Source organism: Hibiscus syriacus, unplaced genomic scaffold, assembly GCF_006381635.1.
Source record: "Hibiscus syriacus cultivar Baekdansim isolate YM2019G1 unplaced genomic scaffold, ASM638163v2 tig00116951_pilon, whole genome shotgun sequence".
Taxonomy (NCBI): Eukaryota; Viridiplantae; Streptophyta; class Magnoliopsida; order Malvales; family Malvaceae; genus Hibiscus; species Hibiscus syriacus.
In genome coordinates, this window is record NW_024063482.1 from 3498546 (window position 1) to 3513429 (window position 14884).

Sequence of the window (14884 nt, forward strand, 5' to 3'; positions counted from 1 at the left end):
GGTAAGCTAGCCATGGGTGCATGCATGAGCCAGCCGGGCGGCAGGCGTGTACATCCAACAGCGCCAACTTCTCCCACTAAAAGCTTACAACCAAGTCAAAAGGAGTCAACACCTGGATTTCAGTGCGTTCCAACTGTACGGGCACTAATCTAGTAGATGAATCTCAGTTTCATTTTGCTGGCTATTCATATGATCCCAAGTTGTTTCAATGATTTGCTTTGAACAAAAGAAATGTATTTTACAGATCAATGAAATACCAAAACTGTAGTTTCTGTCTTTCTGATATAACAAGTAATATGTACATATATAAAGAAAATGGTATCTCATCTAAACTGATGAGACGCCAAAAAGGAAAAACAAAAATTGCTTTCATATCATTAATGGCAGGGGCCATGAAATCTATCTTTCTTTCCCCCCAAAAGTGACTTCCATTAAGAAGCAAATCTCCATTATTTTATGTTTTTCAACATTGAAATCTATAGCTTTACTAGTTATTCCTGTGTCAGATATGATTTTACAGCATTATACCACAAGGGACTCTAATGGCACCTGCAGGGCTAGTGAGTAGTGCCTTAGAGCTGATATCATATACAAACTCTGCTACGATCTCTGTACTTGGACCCGCTACAAGCTCTTCCCATGCCTCGTCGGCTTCTCCGCCGTGTCTACGAAATGCTTCGGTTGCGTTGAGCTGGTGTATCTTCCAATTCTTCTGGTTCCTCAACCGGTTAATCTTCTCCCATTGGCGACAAGCTAGTCTGCAAGTGTTTCTTTTGATTTCTTGGATTGCTTCTTGCAGCAGTTTAGAACGGCCTCGTTTGTCTAAGAACCGTTCGGCTCGGAAGTACCGGTCGAATTCGGGGACTCCGATGGCTTTCCCGATCCCCGTTGAATAATTGACGTTGGAATCAAAGAAACTCCTGACCTCATCAACCATCCCATTCTCAACCATCTTATCTACTCTGTCTGATACATACTGATGTAGCACTGGCATTGCTACGTCTACCCAAAGGAAACAGCATTCGTATCTCGATTGGAACCGAAAGTGTTTGTCATCAACCAAGGCCTCGATGAACGAATTCGAGCCGCCGGCTATGATCGGAAGCTGGCTTCGGGACACGATCGAATCCATGGCGTGTGAAGCCATGTCGACGAAATCTGTTACAGTAAAATCTGCATTGGGATTTATCACACCTAACAAATGGTGTGGAACACCACACTGTTCTTCCTCAGTGATCTTGTTGGTGACTATGTCAAGCCCTTCATGGACTTGTATTTTATCTGAATTGATTACTTCCGCTGGAAACCGAATGGCGAGATCAATCGAGAGTCTCGATTTGCCGGTTCCGGTTGCTCCCATTAGGATCACAACCTTTTCTTTATGTCGCGTAGGACAAAAGAAGTCCGATTTGAGCAACCCAGATGGTATGTCCAGTAAAGACGACACCGTTTCTTTGCACAAAGACAGTGAAACTCTCATCATCATTAACCTTTCAGAAAACAGCAACCTTTTGAAGTTAAAAAAACAAAACAAATGTTTCATTTCAATAAACAACAGTAATCAATGTTGTCTTGGGAAATCTTACCTTTGTTGTTCAAAGAATGACGGTATGAAGGCTTAGAAACTACCCAAAAGATGGAAGATTACAGCAAATGAGAGAGTGCTGAAAATATTATCTTGAGAGTTCAAAACAAGTGCACGAGTGGCAACAAGTTAGAGCAAACAGATTTATAGGCAATGTTAAAGGGTCAACTTGCACTCTCTTTTCGTAATTAACCATTGCCTAAATATATAAATTCAATAATAGCGAGTATTAGTTGATGTAATAAAATGAGATGTTGGTTCCTTCAAACAGTATTAAAAATTCAAATTTTAATAATAAACCTATGTAATATTTGATCTAAATAAATCAATCAATAAATTATATATTAATAATTATTATACTCAAACATAATATTAGATAAATTTTAGATGTAAACCCATTTATATAACATAGTTCATGTGAATACGAAGTGAAAAATGTCTTGTCCAATGACCAAAGATGTGATGCATATTGGTCGAATACTTTGCTACTAGTATATACAATTGATTCTTTTAGTTCTCATAGGGTTTCAAACTTTGAACTATTAAATGAATTAGAATCGTTCTATAGAGAGAGATCAACTGAGTTTATTTTTCATTATCTAACTATAAAATATTGTAAATCAAATCATTAACATTAGGGTCCTAAGAAATTATTATCGGAGTATGTTTAAAACGTGAAATGATTCAGATAAATATTATTTGTCATATTTTATAAATTAAAGGTAATTATATTTCCATATATTAAATAATTTATTAGATAATAAAATCGTTAAAATATTTTTTTAATAGAATAAAGGTCTCGTTAAAACCCTTGTCAATTATTATTATAAGCCAAGACAATAATAATGTATTGAGATATGCTATTAATTGATGATAAGCATTGTTATAAGTATGAGATATTGATAAATTAACATACGAGTACATGGTAGAGGATAATGTATTGGATTAACATATCATGAGACTACTTCTTGGATAGTTGATCACACTGGATATGGTAAAGATTCCCTCACAATCTCTTCTGATTTATTGTCTCTTGCCATATATGCACTATCTATGTGGGCACAATCTGATAAGGTGCCACTTTCTTTGTTTGTACGGTCAGTGTGAACAGGCTCGGTCCTTTTTGCACTTTCCACATTTTGGGCCAAGTCAATGGATTAGTCACGCCCAACACCTTCTTGAGAACCTATGTCCCGGTCTCAAAAACACATGTTTCGGGCCTGATCTCTGGGGACGTTACATTCTCCCTCACTAAACCTAGCGACGCCCTTGTCGCACCATTGGAATGTACTTGGACTTGTCGATCTCGGTTCCTTCCTGGTGCCTTGGCTTGTTGCGGCCCCCCTATATGGTCTGCTTGCCTTGGCTTTTACCTCCATGTAACCTTGTACTATTTTGTCTAATTGCGTATATCTTGATTGTAGGAACCCCCATCTACTCGTCTACACTTGCCTCCGAACGGACTGCCTCAATCTTTTGGCAAAGGCTTGGATGACTCCCTCGGTATCTTCCAACCTTAACTACTCCCATTTTGTGGTTAGGTCATCCTCGGCCTAGATTATATGAAGATGGTAAATTAGACTTAACAACACAAGAGTTGTGTTCGAGATGTACCTTGTCCCTTTCGCTTGCATTCACCCAAAAATGCATCAACCCTTATTTTTCCTTGGAGTCTGATGCTCTATGCATCGACACTTCTCCCTTGAAGTTCAGTGCCCCTTGTTACATCGACTCTTCTACCTTGAAGTTCGGTGCCTCTACCACCTCACCCATTGGTGGTGTCTCTATGTCTTTCCAAAGCTTGGGTCCCTTCGTTCCTTCCTTGATGTTCGCCTTCTTTGGAACATCCTCGTTATCCTAGATAGCCATCAGTGCCTTGGTCCCTTTTCCTTTGTCTCGATATGTTGCCACCTCACATTGCCAATTTTGATCCAAGATATGTATGGTGTCTTGGTGGGGAAGGATAAGAGCTTGATTCCGCTCAAGAAAACTCAACCCAACAACAAAGTCAAAGTTATCCAATGGGATCACCTTTAAATCTTCCATGCCCCTCCATTCACCAATATACAGTTTTATCATCTTCGTCACTCCAATAATCAGCACTGGTTTGCAATTGACGGTCTTGATCGTCATATTTTCTTTCTCCACTTGGAGATCAAGAATGTCGACAACTCTCTTTGATATAAATAAATCAGTTGCTCAATGTATACTAGAGCACTCCTCAGTCATTTCTTAATGATGATATCTAAATACATCGACCCTTTCTGCTCTTGGCCTCTACTTTCCTTCGCAAAATTCACTACCATTGTGCCAAGCCTCATAGCCTCATCACCTTTGGGATTGTTCTTTCTTCTGGATATCTTGGCTCAATCCCTATAACCATGTGACCCCTCACCTTAGTGGTACCTCGGTTGCTCAACTTCTCCTTTCAGCTTAGTCGCATTGATGCTTCTAATTATGCCAAGTGTGGCTACCTCTAGCTCATCCTCCTGACTTAAGATGGCAGTTAACTTGTCCCTCTTTGGGAAATTTATTTACATATGCTTGTCCCCACAAATATAGCACGTGAGATATTATTTGTTTATCTCTCGGTCTCTGTCTTTGTCACTAGATGATATGAACTTGCATTTCATATGAAATTATTTGGATCTTCCGCTCCTTGGCATTCCCTCGCCCTTTTGATGCTCTTCGGATGACTTCTCTCTATCTCCCCCACCATTGCCCTTGTATCTCGGCTTTGTCTCACTCTTCACAGTCTCGAACTGTGCTATGGTCTCGATTACTATTAGTGCTTTATAAAGGTCGTGGGCATATCTTCGTTAGATCTCAATCTCGACCTATTGTTGTAGTCCGACCATGAAGGCATAGAATCCTTCATATTCGCTCATGGTCGGGATTTCCAGATTAAGTTCTATGAATCATTTCACATACTCTTGAATGGAACCATTATGCTTAAGTTGTTATAGCTTTTTACGCACCTCATGTTCGGCATTCTTGGGGTATAATTATTCATTGAACTCCACTTTGAACTTATCTCAACTATTAGTTAAGTAATTGGAAGCCACATTTACCTTAGTTACTTTGTCCTCAACACATATGCCCCGAAAGTATTGCTCCATACTCCAAATGAAGTTATCAACTACATGTGCCGAGCGGGTTCAACTAACTCCTTCGGCTTCGGAACATCAATCCTTGGTTTTATCATTGGTGCTTCTCCTAGCGCCCCATTCATAACGGCATCCTTGTAAACCAACACAACACTCTAGAGCTCATTCTTTTCTCACATCATGTCCGCTTCCATGGCCAAAAACATGCTCTCGATACCATTAGTCCGCTCATCAACCTTCTCAACCATGCCATTAATGACTCATTTAGTCTTTGCACTGAGTCCCTCCTTGGTAACCTCCAACCTTAGGATGTGTTGAGACATATCCTCCATTGTGCTCTTGACTTTACTCATCTCTTGCCTTAGAGCCTCCACCTCGGCCGGTCGACCCCAATCGACTCACACTTACGAACCATCTTGTCACTAAACTCGTCGAGAAGCTCTTAAACCTTCCATTGGTTCTGGCTTTCCTATTCCTCCAACCTAGTGACCCTTTTCTCTACCGAATCTATCGACTCCCTTAAAGTTCCAGCTCTTGGTTTTGCCATCTCAAACTCCTTTGCCATGAACTAGCTCAATCACCCCTGACTAGCTCGAGTGTAAATCCTTGCCAACTTAACTACCAAAGTAAATTGGCAACACAATAAGTAAATCAAACTTACATGGTTTACCACTTCCACCAAACACGTACGAAACAATCGTTGTCTTCATATAATGACTTGTTTTGATACCACTTGTCACGCCCTTGGAACCTTAAACTCAAGAACGTGCGACCTTAGATGCTTCAGAACCACTCTTGGGCATTTTACACCTAATTCAGCCTGAAAAACACTAACCTAGAAGGCTTAGTGTAATGCAGAAGCACAAAAGAACTTGGGAAGGAGATAGCTCACACAAACAAGAGAAAGTTGGGTGAATTCTCTTTGTATTCCACCAAATGAAATGAAAAGTGAAATGAGTACAAATATGGTAGGGAATGCCTCTATTTATAATTGAACCCTCTTACAATAGACGACTAACATCAACGACTAAGATGAGCCCTATTAATTACAAATCTTTGTATGTAAGGAAACTCTATCAATCACCATATAATCAAATCCCGTATTTAAGGGAAAACACCCAAACCACCATCTCATCACATCAATTAGTCTGATTTTTTCCTTGGATGGCTGATCACACTTGATATGGTAAGATTCCCCCACAATCTCTTCTTATTTGTTGTCTCTTTCCATATATGCGCTGCCTATGTGGACACAATATGACAAGATGTCACTTTCCTTGTTTGTATGGTCAGTATGAACAGGCTCGGGCTCTTTTACACTTTCCACATTTTGGGCCAAGTCTAATGGATTAGTCACGCCTAATACCTTCTTCAGAACCTTTGTCTCAGTCTCAAGCACACATGTCCCAGGCCAAATTTCTAGGGGCGTGACATTAGATTCAAAACATATATCAAGTTAAAAAAAATTCACCACATGTCGACAAAGACGTAAAGTGAACTGATCTGACTATTATACGACAAAAATTATCAACTATTAATGAAATTTACATTGAATCATATCAAGAGATCGTAACTATTTAGAAATTTTGATAAACTCAAAAAATACAACAATGGATAGAAATTATTTCGAGATTAGCTAGCTTTTTAGATTAGGTCAGTGTTATTGTTTTCGTTATATTTTGTTTGTTGTCGAGAAATTTCATCACCTTTTTTTAGTATTAGTGGCTCATTAGGGTTGTGGTGGTGCTTAAGTAGGGTTTCAAGAAGCACTAGATTTGGTGCTTCGAGAGACTCCAAAAGAGAAATGACAACAAAACTAGTGCTCTCCAACTTTCGTGTTTTGGACTGACGTTTCTTTGTATAATTAATTAAATATATTTTTGGTACTAAAAATATATATTATATTTATAAAAAGAAAATTTAACTTTGAATAATAATATTATTAGAAAGAATAATCATGAGTTTTTAATATAGATTACAAAATGAATATGAAGAATTTAAATTTAATGTGAAGCATCTTTAATTAAAACATGTTGATTAAATTTTAAGTATGTTTATACATATCATATGAATAATTTGGATCCGATAACTTAAAATAATACATTTTCTAATTTTTTTTTTGAATTAATCACTAGTATCTGATCTATTGACCAACTAATTCAGATCAGGTATTGCAGAGGCGATGGCGTCACTCGCAACACAATTTGCTCTATTCGCAAACGTTAGAATTCGAACCCTTAATCTTACTTAAGGAATCTAGTGTCTCATTCCATTAAATCAACTGATTGTCGGTAAATTTTCTAAAGTTTGATTACTATATCTAATTTTTAATACGTCATATCCAAGCCATATGGTATACAAATGTGTTTAAAATATAATTTTTATTTTAAATATATTCTATGCTAAATTCAAGCTGATATTAGACGAAAGGAAAGTCATAATTGATATGATACTAAAATTGAAATTTTAAATTATAATTTGAGAATTCAATCCAAAAACCTAAATAATTTTCTCTCACCCTCTGCGGTGTGGATTGACGTTCGTGTACAGGATTATTGTTAAACTGAAGAAATCAAATCTTAAAATTAGGTTAGAGAGACCCATCACTTGATTTTGGTGAAGAAGCACGGATAAAGAAGACTTTCTGCACAAATTGAATTATTGAATTCCCAAAAAGCAAAGAAAAAAATCAAACAATAATTATATTTTAAAAAAATGTCAAAAAAGATGCATTGATCTTCCGACTTTCATCTTTTCTGGATTGATGGTTTTAGACTGTACACCTTTTTTAGAATGGGTGAAAACTATAGTCAGTAATAGTTTGGAGAAATGAGAAGAAAGCATTGAAGAAGATGATGAACAGTGAGTAGGACCCTGATACTAAATAGTGAGTTGGTTGGTGTGAAGTAGATTTAGTTGATAACAAGATTAACAGTATTTATGTCGAGAAACTATAGTGAAGTGGAAGGAATGCTTGGATTACCTCGAGTAAATCCTGAGGTATTTTAAGAAAATTTTCAATGGCTTTACAGCCAAATGATGTTTCTTCAGCATTAAAAAAAATGCAAATTATTGTGAAAAACATTGCATCTCACTGCCTTTACAACCCTCCATATTGTCAAAACTCTGACCTTTTCCTTTGGAGAGAAGAAACTAATGAATAATTACGAGATGATTAATCTGCATAATTTGTCAAGATTGACGTTTCTAGTATTCACCAATGGCTTTATTTCTGATTTTGACATCGGGAAAGAACGTGAGTGAGTTGACTCTTTGCACGGCTGAATGCGAAATGAGTACCCACTCCGAGTCGGAATCGGATTCATATAATTGTATTAGCCAAAGGCCAAAGCAATAGAGTACAGCCACAGCAAAATAAAGCTATTTTTTTTTACTATCCGTCGGTGTATTTCGTAAAACTAATCGGAATATATGCGCTTTATAAATATTCTTTCTTTTTTGTATAAATATGTGATGTTATTTAAATGGAATATATATGCTTTATAAAGGAGTTTCAATGTATAAGTAATTGTTATACGAATAAATTTATTAAATATTATCAGATGTTAAGATGTCATTTCGTAGATCCGTAATATGATTTTGGTTAATAAGTCTACTAGAAATTTTTTTGTGCATACAAAATCTCAAACTTAAGATTTACTTAAATAATATCAAATTACTTAATATTTGAACTAATTTGATTATATATTTTGTTAATTGATTTCTTAATTGTGATTTTAGCTTTTATTTAATGTATAATTGTGGATGTTCGATGGGTACATTGAATGTCATATATTAAACCTAGGAAGATGCATAAGTTATCAAGATAAGATTCATCGGTTTTAATAATCAAAAGAATATTTCTATTAGTCATAATAAGAATTATTTGAGGAAAGTTTTGTCGAGGTATAATGTTAAATTACTTAATTAAATTAAATTATATATTCTTATATTTTAATCAAATCTAACGGTCAAATCATTAATATTTTTATGGGGTTGACGCGACAATCAAGATTACAATACACATTTACTTCATTACTAGTATGACGATGAGTTTTATCAATAAATAATTTTAAAATCTAAAGACGTCATGTTATTTTATTATGAATAGATTTATAATCAAGTCATGTTCTTTATATTTTATGGTGATCTCAAATCTAAAAATAAAATATGCTATTATTATTATTATTATTATTATTATGAGTTTCCTTAGATACACAGATTTGTAATTAATATGGCTCATCTTAGTCGTCCATTGTAAGGAGATTTAACTATAAATAGAGGTCTTCTCAATCTCATTTGTACTCACTTCACTTTTTATTTCATTTGGTAAAATACAAAGAACATTCACCCAACTCTCTCTCTTGTTTGTGTGAGTTATCTCCTTTCTAGGTTCTTTTGTGCTTACGTGTTGCACTAAGCCTTCTAGCTTAGTGTTTTTCAGGCTAACTTAGGTGCAAAACGCCCAAATGTGATTTTGAAGCATCTAAGGCCACACGTTCCAGAGTTTAAGGCTCCAAGGGTGTGACACTAACATCTATATACATTAAAGATTGATATATAAACCTCAAGACATGGTAATTGAGGGGACATTTTCTTTCTATCTCTTCTTTTTCCTTGGAATGTTATTCATTGTTTTTTTCATTATATTTAAAAAAAAATCAATTATGATTTTTGTCGAAACGATTTTTTTTCTATAAATAAATTTAATTATTTTTAAAATCTCGTCTCGACTTATTTTGGTGTTTTTCTTCTTAAATTAGATAAAACACGATTTAAGGAGTCACCACCATTCTTTATTTAAGGTGTGATTGGACACATAAAACATTTTGTTATTTTAATAAAATTTGTTTTAAAAATTATTAAAACAACAAAAAAAATATTTGCATACCAGAAAATGAGTTTGGGAGTCGGTTACGTATGGGGAAGGATTAGCACCCCCACAATGCCCTAAATTGGTACATTGTCCATTAATTATTTGTCTTTGCAATAAAATTTACAAGTTTGAATTTAATTTAATTTAATTTAAGATCCCTTAAAATTCTTGAATTTTGGAATGAAATAACATAATATTTAATTATTTCCTATCGCAAGGAATTGATCTTTCGTATCTTGAGACAATCAACTTCTACTCCGATCAAAACAAATAAATATTATAATTTCAACCTGATATTCAAATGCAAGAAATGAAATGAAATTAATTTAAAATTACCAATCCTTTTAGAAAGAAGAAAAAAATATTCGATTATTTAAAGACGTTGAGATCAGATCTTAGATAAGTTTTAACGATCTTTTCTCGAATAATTTAAATAGACGAACATTTCTTTTTTCTTGTTCCCAAATTTTAGGTGTGTTCAAATCTTAGGGTTTCATGTAATGGGATGCACTTTCATTTTAAAATATTCGAAATTAACTTTATTATACATCAAGACAGTTACTTCGATAATTTTAAAATAAATCAATATTGCCCTTAATTAAATTATTTTGATACGAGTCTAATTATGCTTATGAGGTTATCATATATAGTGAATAGAATATAACTAAACTGTTGAGTTAATCGATCGATGGAATTGGCCAAGAGGGGGGTGAATTGGCAATTAAAATTTTGGTGGAAGCTTTTGCATAAAATTGAAAAGATTTGAACTGCGATTTAGAGTGGTTCGACTTTCTCAACCAAAGTCTACATCCACTACCTTAGCTATCCACACTAAGGATTTTCCAACAAATTCACTAATTTGTTCTTTCTTTTAAGGCCAAAGAGATAACCTTACAACTCCCTCAAGAATATACCCCAATTCTTGAGAACTCTCTTACTCAAAGAGACGATTACAAATTTGCAAACTTACAAGGAAATCCTCACAAGGTAGATTGTTTGCACAATTCTAGAACAAAGAAAAGAACACTAAAAAATGAATACAATTGAGTACAAGTAGTGTTCTTGAAAGCAAAATGAATATTGAATGAAAAATAGGCTTGAAATGCTCAAACTTGAGGTTTGATGCTTTCTCTTTGATTCTCTCTTGATTCTTGTTTCTTGTGTTTTCTTGTTGTTGATCAATGACTTTTAAGCTTGTTTAAATACTCCTTCAATTGATTCTGAACGTTGGGGATGATTAGTGGAGTCAATAGAGCCGTTTAAGTGTGAAAACAATTAATAAAATCAGTTGGGAGCGTCAGTGCATCGATGCATACACAAGGTGCATTGGTGCATCAAGTGTAAAATTCAAATATTTTGATCGTTGGACCCTTAGTGTGCATTCGATGTTTCAAAATAGCCTGAGTGCATCGATGCATGTCTTGTGCATCGATGCATCAAATGCATTCGATGTTTTCATAAAAACCTGAGTGCATCGATGCATAAAATGCATTCGATGTTCAATTTATTCATTGGTGCATCGATGCATGGATTGATGCATCGGTGCATTCCTTTGAAAAATTGATTTTAGGCTTGATTTTGGTTCAAAATACTTTGTGAAAATTGTTTAAAAAATATATTAAGTATAAAACACAATTTTACACATTTAGTAAGGTTTGAAATTGATCTTGAAAGACTTGGAGTAATAATTTGATATTCGATTAATTGAATCAAATATACTTATAAAAATCTTTTGTAAAATCTTAAAATTCATTTATACTTAGTTTGTTATATCGAAACATCAAAATGTTTTCAACATAAACTTATATGCAAACAAAAATAGAGATTTTGTACATATATTAAATTATCAACCAATTATTAAAACAACACCCCAAAAAATCATTAATATATACATATAGTGTTACCTAAAATTATTATTAAACATGCTAAAATATTTATTAATGAAATAAAGGAGTGACATAAAAAATATATGTAACTATATAAAAGGACCAAAATATATCCCACGAACACATATATGACGCATACGTAAATATATCAATAACCAAATATATTAATAGTATGAATGTAGTTAAATTTATGCCTTTAATATATAAATATGATGCTACGAATGGTAACATGAACTGTTAAGGAAACATACTTACCACTTTGGACTAAAATGTATATGTACAAACCTGATGGGCTAAAATACAAACTCAGCAAATTAATCATGTTTGGTAAATATGGATCAAATAATGAGAATAATAACTTTGGGTACACTATAGTGAACATATTGAAAATCATATCTAGTTGTGCAATTATTATGTAACATGTGTACTAATATTACAATAAACCCACAACAATATGCAGGATTAAAATGAGAATCATAAAATCTAAGGACTAAATTAGAGATTTACCAAAAACATGTGTAAACATGGACAGTGACTAAAATGGAAATGAATTAAAGCTTGAGATCCAAATTAAAATGATGAATCTTCATTTCAGTGACCAAATTAAAATTTTAAAACTATAGCATCATATTCATAAATAAAATAATAACATAAATAATTAATGACTAAAATGAAATAAAATAGAAATTAGAATGCAAAAATCGAAATAAAATAAAGAAATAATATTGGTGACCAAAATAAAAAAAAAACCTAAGCGTAGTTTACCCCCAAAACTGAATTAAACTCTTCAGTGGCCAATATGCGAAAATGCAACAGAGATTGGAGGATTGAAGTGTAGTTTTCCCCAAAACAGATGCCAAAATACAAAGGGGTGCTAAAATGAAGGAGCCTCTGCGTGAATAACTCAAATATTTTATAAACTTAAGAGTGCGTTTAGTTCACGGAATGTAAGATTACCGATAGGAATATGATTACCGGAATGTAACATTACCTAACACATTACTGAGAATGTTGCATTGTTGTGTTTGGTTCGATTAGTAGGAATGTAAGATTACATTGTTTGGTTAAAGGAATAAAAGATTATTAGAATGTATATTTTTTTATTAAACAACATAATAAAGATATTTTTGGGAGAAAAATTAAGGCATTTTAGTCCAAAACGTCGGGAATGTAACAATACCTAAGGGAATGGGGAATCACATTCCCGGTAATAAACCCCCAAAATACCACTATTAGGAATAACTTATTACCGGTTGTTGAGAATCTTTGCCATCCAAATAGGGGAATCAAATTACATTCCTCCGGTAATCTCACATAACCTGATCCAAACGCCCCCTAAAACTCATCTTCTTCCTCTCTTTTTCACGCAGAAGACCACACCAAAACTTCCACCCAACTTATTCGGCCAGCCATATCAAAACCCAAGGCTCCAACGCCAGCCACCGCTATGGTGGCCCCCCTCGCGCTCTGACCGATGACGGAAGAAAGCTCCGACCAAAGACCAACAATGAGGTAAAACCAATCCTATTTATTGTTTTTTTATTTATTTAACTTGATGTGCTGTTTTTAAAATAAAATATAAAACTGGAAAAAAATAAACAAAAACAAAAAAAATATGGAAGATAACAACCTTTCTGTTTTTTTATTTCCAATCTGCTGTTTTTTCTTTTCAATCTATTGCTTTTTTTGTCTGTGTATTGCTGCTGGATCGGGGAGATTACATACTGTTATGGGGTTTTTATAACCCCATTTTACATGTAAGATGAAAAAAAATTACACTCTTTTTTGTGATGAGCTGGAGTTGGGAAGCTGCTGGAATGTGGACGTGGAGGGACAACTGTTGTGGTGGAGCTGAAATGTGGAGGGACTGCTGATGTTTCTTTGGAAGTTGCTGGAACGTCGGCTGAAGCCGTTGCGTGGAGGGGGCAGCTGGTGGGTGTTGATTCGGTTGCATTTTGGGCTGGACAAAACCAGCGTCTACAAGTTTATTTGTCTAAGTTAAAAAGAATTAATAGTTTAGAATCGTTGCAACCCTTCTGACAATTTTTTAGGTTTAGGATTTTCATTTTCAGTTGGCAATCCCCATGCAATGGTGCCCCATGTATCTTGTCAACTTATTAAGCATTGCGTTATCATTGCATCAATCGACATGGCCTCCAATTAATACGATAAGATCATATATCCCACCAGACGAAATTACAAGGGAATTACGACTCTAGAAGCAACAAAAAGGTAAGCGTTCAATCATTGAATGGGGGGAGAAAAATTTTCCATTTAAAAACAATGTGATCCCATCAATTCAAACTCAATTCATGAATGCTAGCTAGGTTGCTTAATCAATAACCCCTCTAAGCAATTGTAGTCTCGTATGAGTGGCTGGCCGAGTGACTGCCGAGGATGTAACTTAATGTTTAGAAGGATACTGTCAAGTGGATAAAATTGAATGCAACCGCTTGAGTCTCGAGAATGATACATTTGGACTAATAAAATGAGTTGTTAGTAGATTGTATTTTAGTGTTGTTGATGTAAAAAATGAGATAGTGACAGTGGTTGTTGTAGGTAGTTCATCTTTTTTGGTTTGATTTTGATTGAAGAGTCATAGTCGATGATTGATAAGGTGTAGAAGATGAATAGTGAAGTATGCTCAGAGAATACCATATAGAGAGAGAGACCGAGAGGAAAAAAATATCTCTTTTTCAACTATGTATGGTAGTTTATATATTAGTCTTTAGTGTTGGTGTCAGGTCTAGGGTCATAATAGTTATCCATATGTTGACAGGACAAATAGATATACATATCTTATAGTAGATTTAATTGTAACATATCATGTGGATCTACGAATGATAATGTCAAAGGATTGTAACTAGTCAGAGGATATGAACCTCCAGAAGTTTCAAGGAACTTTGAAGGATATAACACCATGGTGGGATGGCAATAGAAGTGTAACCAAAGAAGATCCAGAGGAGGCATAACATTTGTCACCCTTAATCGAAGGGATGTCATAAAATAGCTTGAACCAATACTTAAAGAAAAAAAACATTTGTTGCTAAAACAATAAGAGCAAATTTGTTTCAATGCAGATATATACAGTGAAAGATCCTTGGCGCTTTCAAGGATGTAACATATAAGGCAATAACATCTCGACCCTCTGTAAGGGAAATGGATAAATTTTTATTACAACATTGGAGATATTTCAACTATTTTTGACCAAACATTAGAAAGATAATGGGAAATTTCATTAGCTAGAGTGGAACATAGACATCTCGACACTCTTAATCAGAACAAAAATAATCCGACGTCCATAGAAAAATCCAATGAATAAAAAAATATAAGAACTTATTAGTAGATTTATTAGTAGTTTATATTTTGATCTCTCGTAAACATCAATAATTCAGTTTCAGCTTTTTTAACATTAACAATATTTAATAAT

General features: G+C 34.4%; 1 protein-coding gene across 1 annotated transcript; it reads right to left on the bottom strand.

Moving 5' to 3' along the window:
- Positions 1–350: 350 nt before the first annotated feature.
- Positions 351–1698, bottom strand: LOC120188888 (adenylate isopentenyltransferase 3, chloroplastic-like). The gene is made up of 2 exons (XM_039192265.1): positions 1587–1698; positions 351–1490 (listed from the first exon to the last, which is right to left on the bottom strand). The coding sequence occupies exon 2, from the start codon at positions 1484–1486 to the stop codon at positions 515–517; it is 972 nt and encodes a 323-aa protein (XP_039048196.1). The 5' UTR covers positions 1487–1490; positions 1587–1698; the 3' UTR covers positions 351–514.
- Between the last annotated feature and the right edge of the window lie 13186 nt (positions 1699–14884).

Bases quoted from the DNA above. Each gene is read 5' to 3' on its own strand.
- LOC120188888 (XM_039192265.1), bottom strand. From the start codon at position 1,486: ATGATGATGAGAGTTTCACTGTCTTTGTGCAAAGAAACGGTGTCGTCT.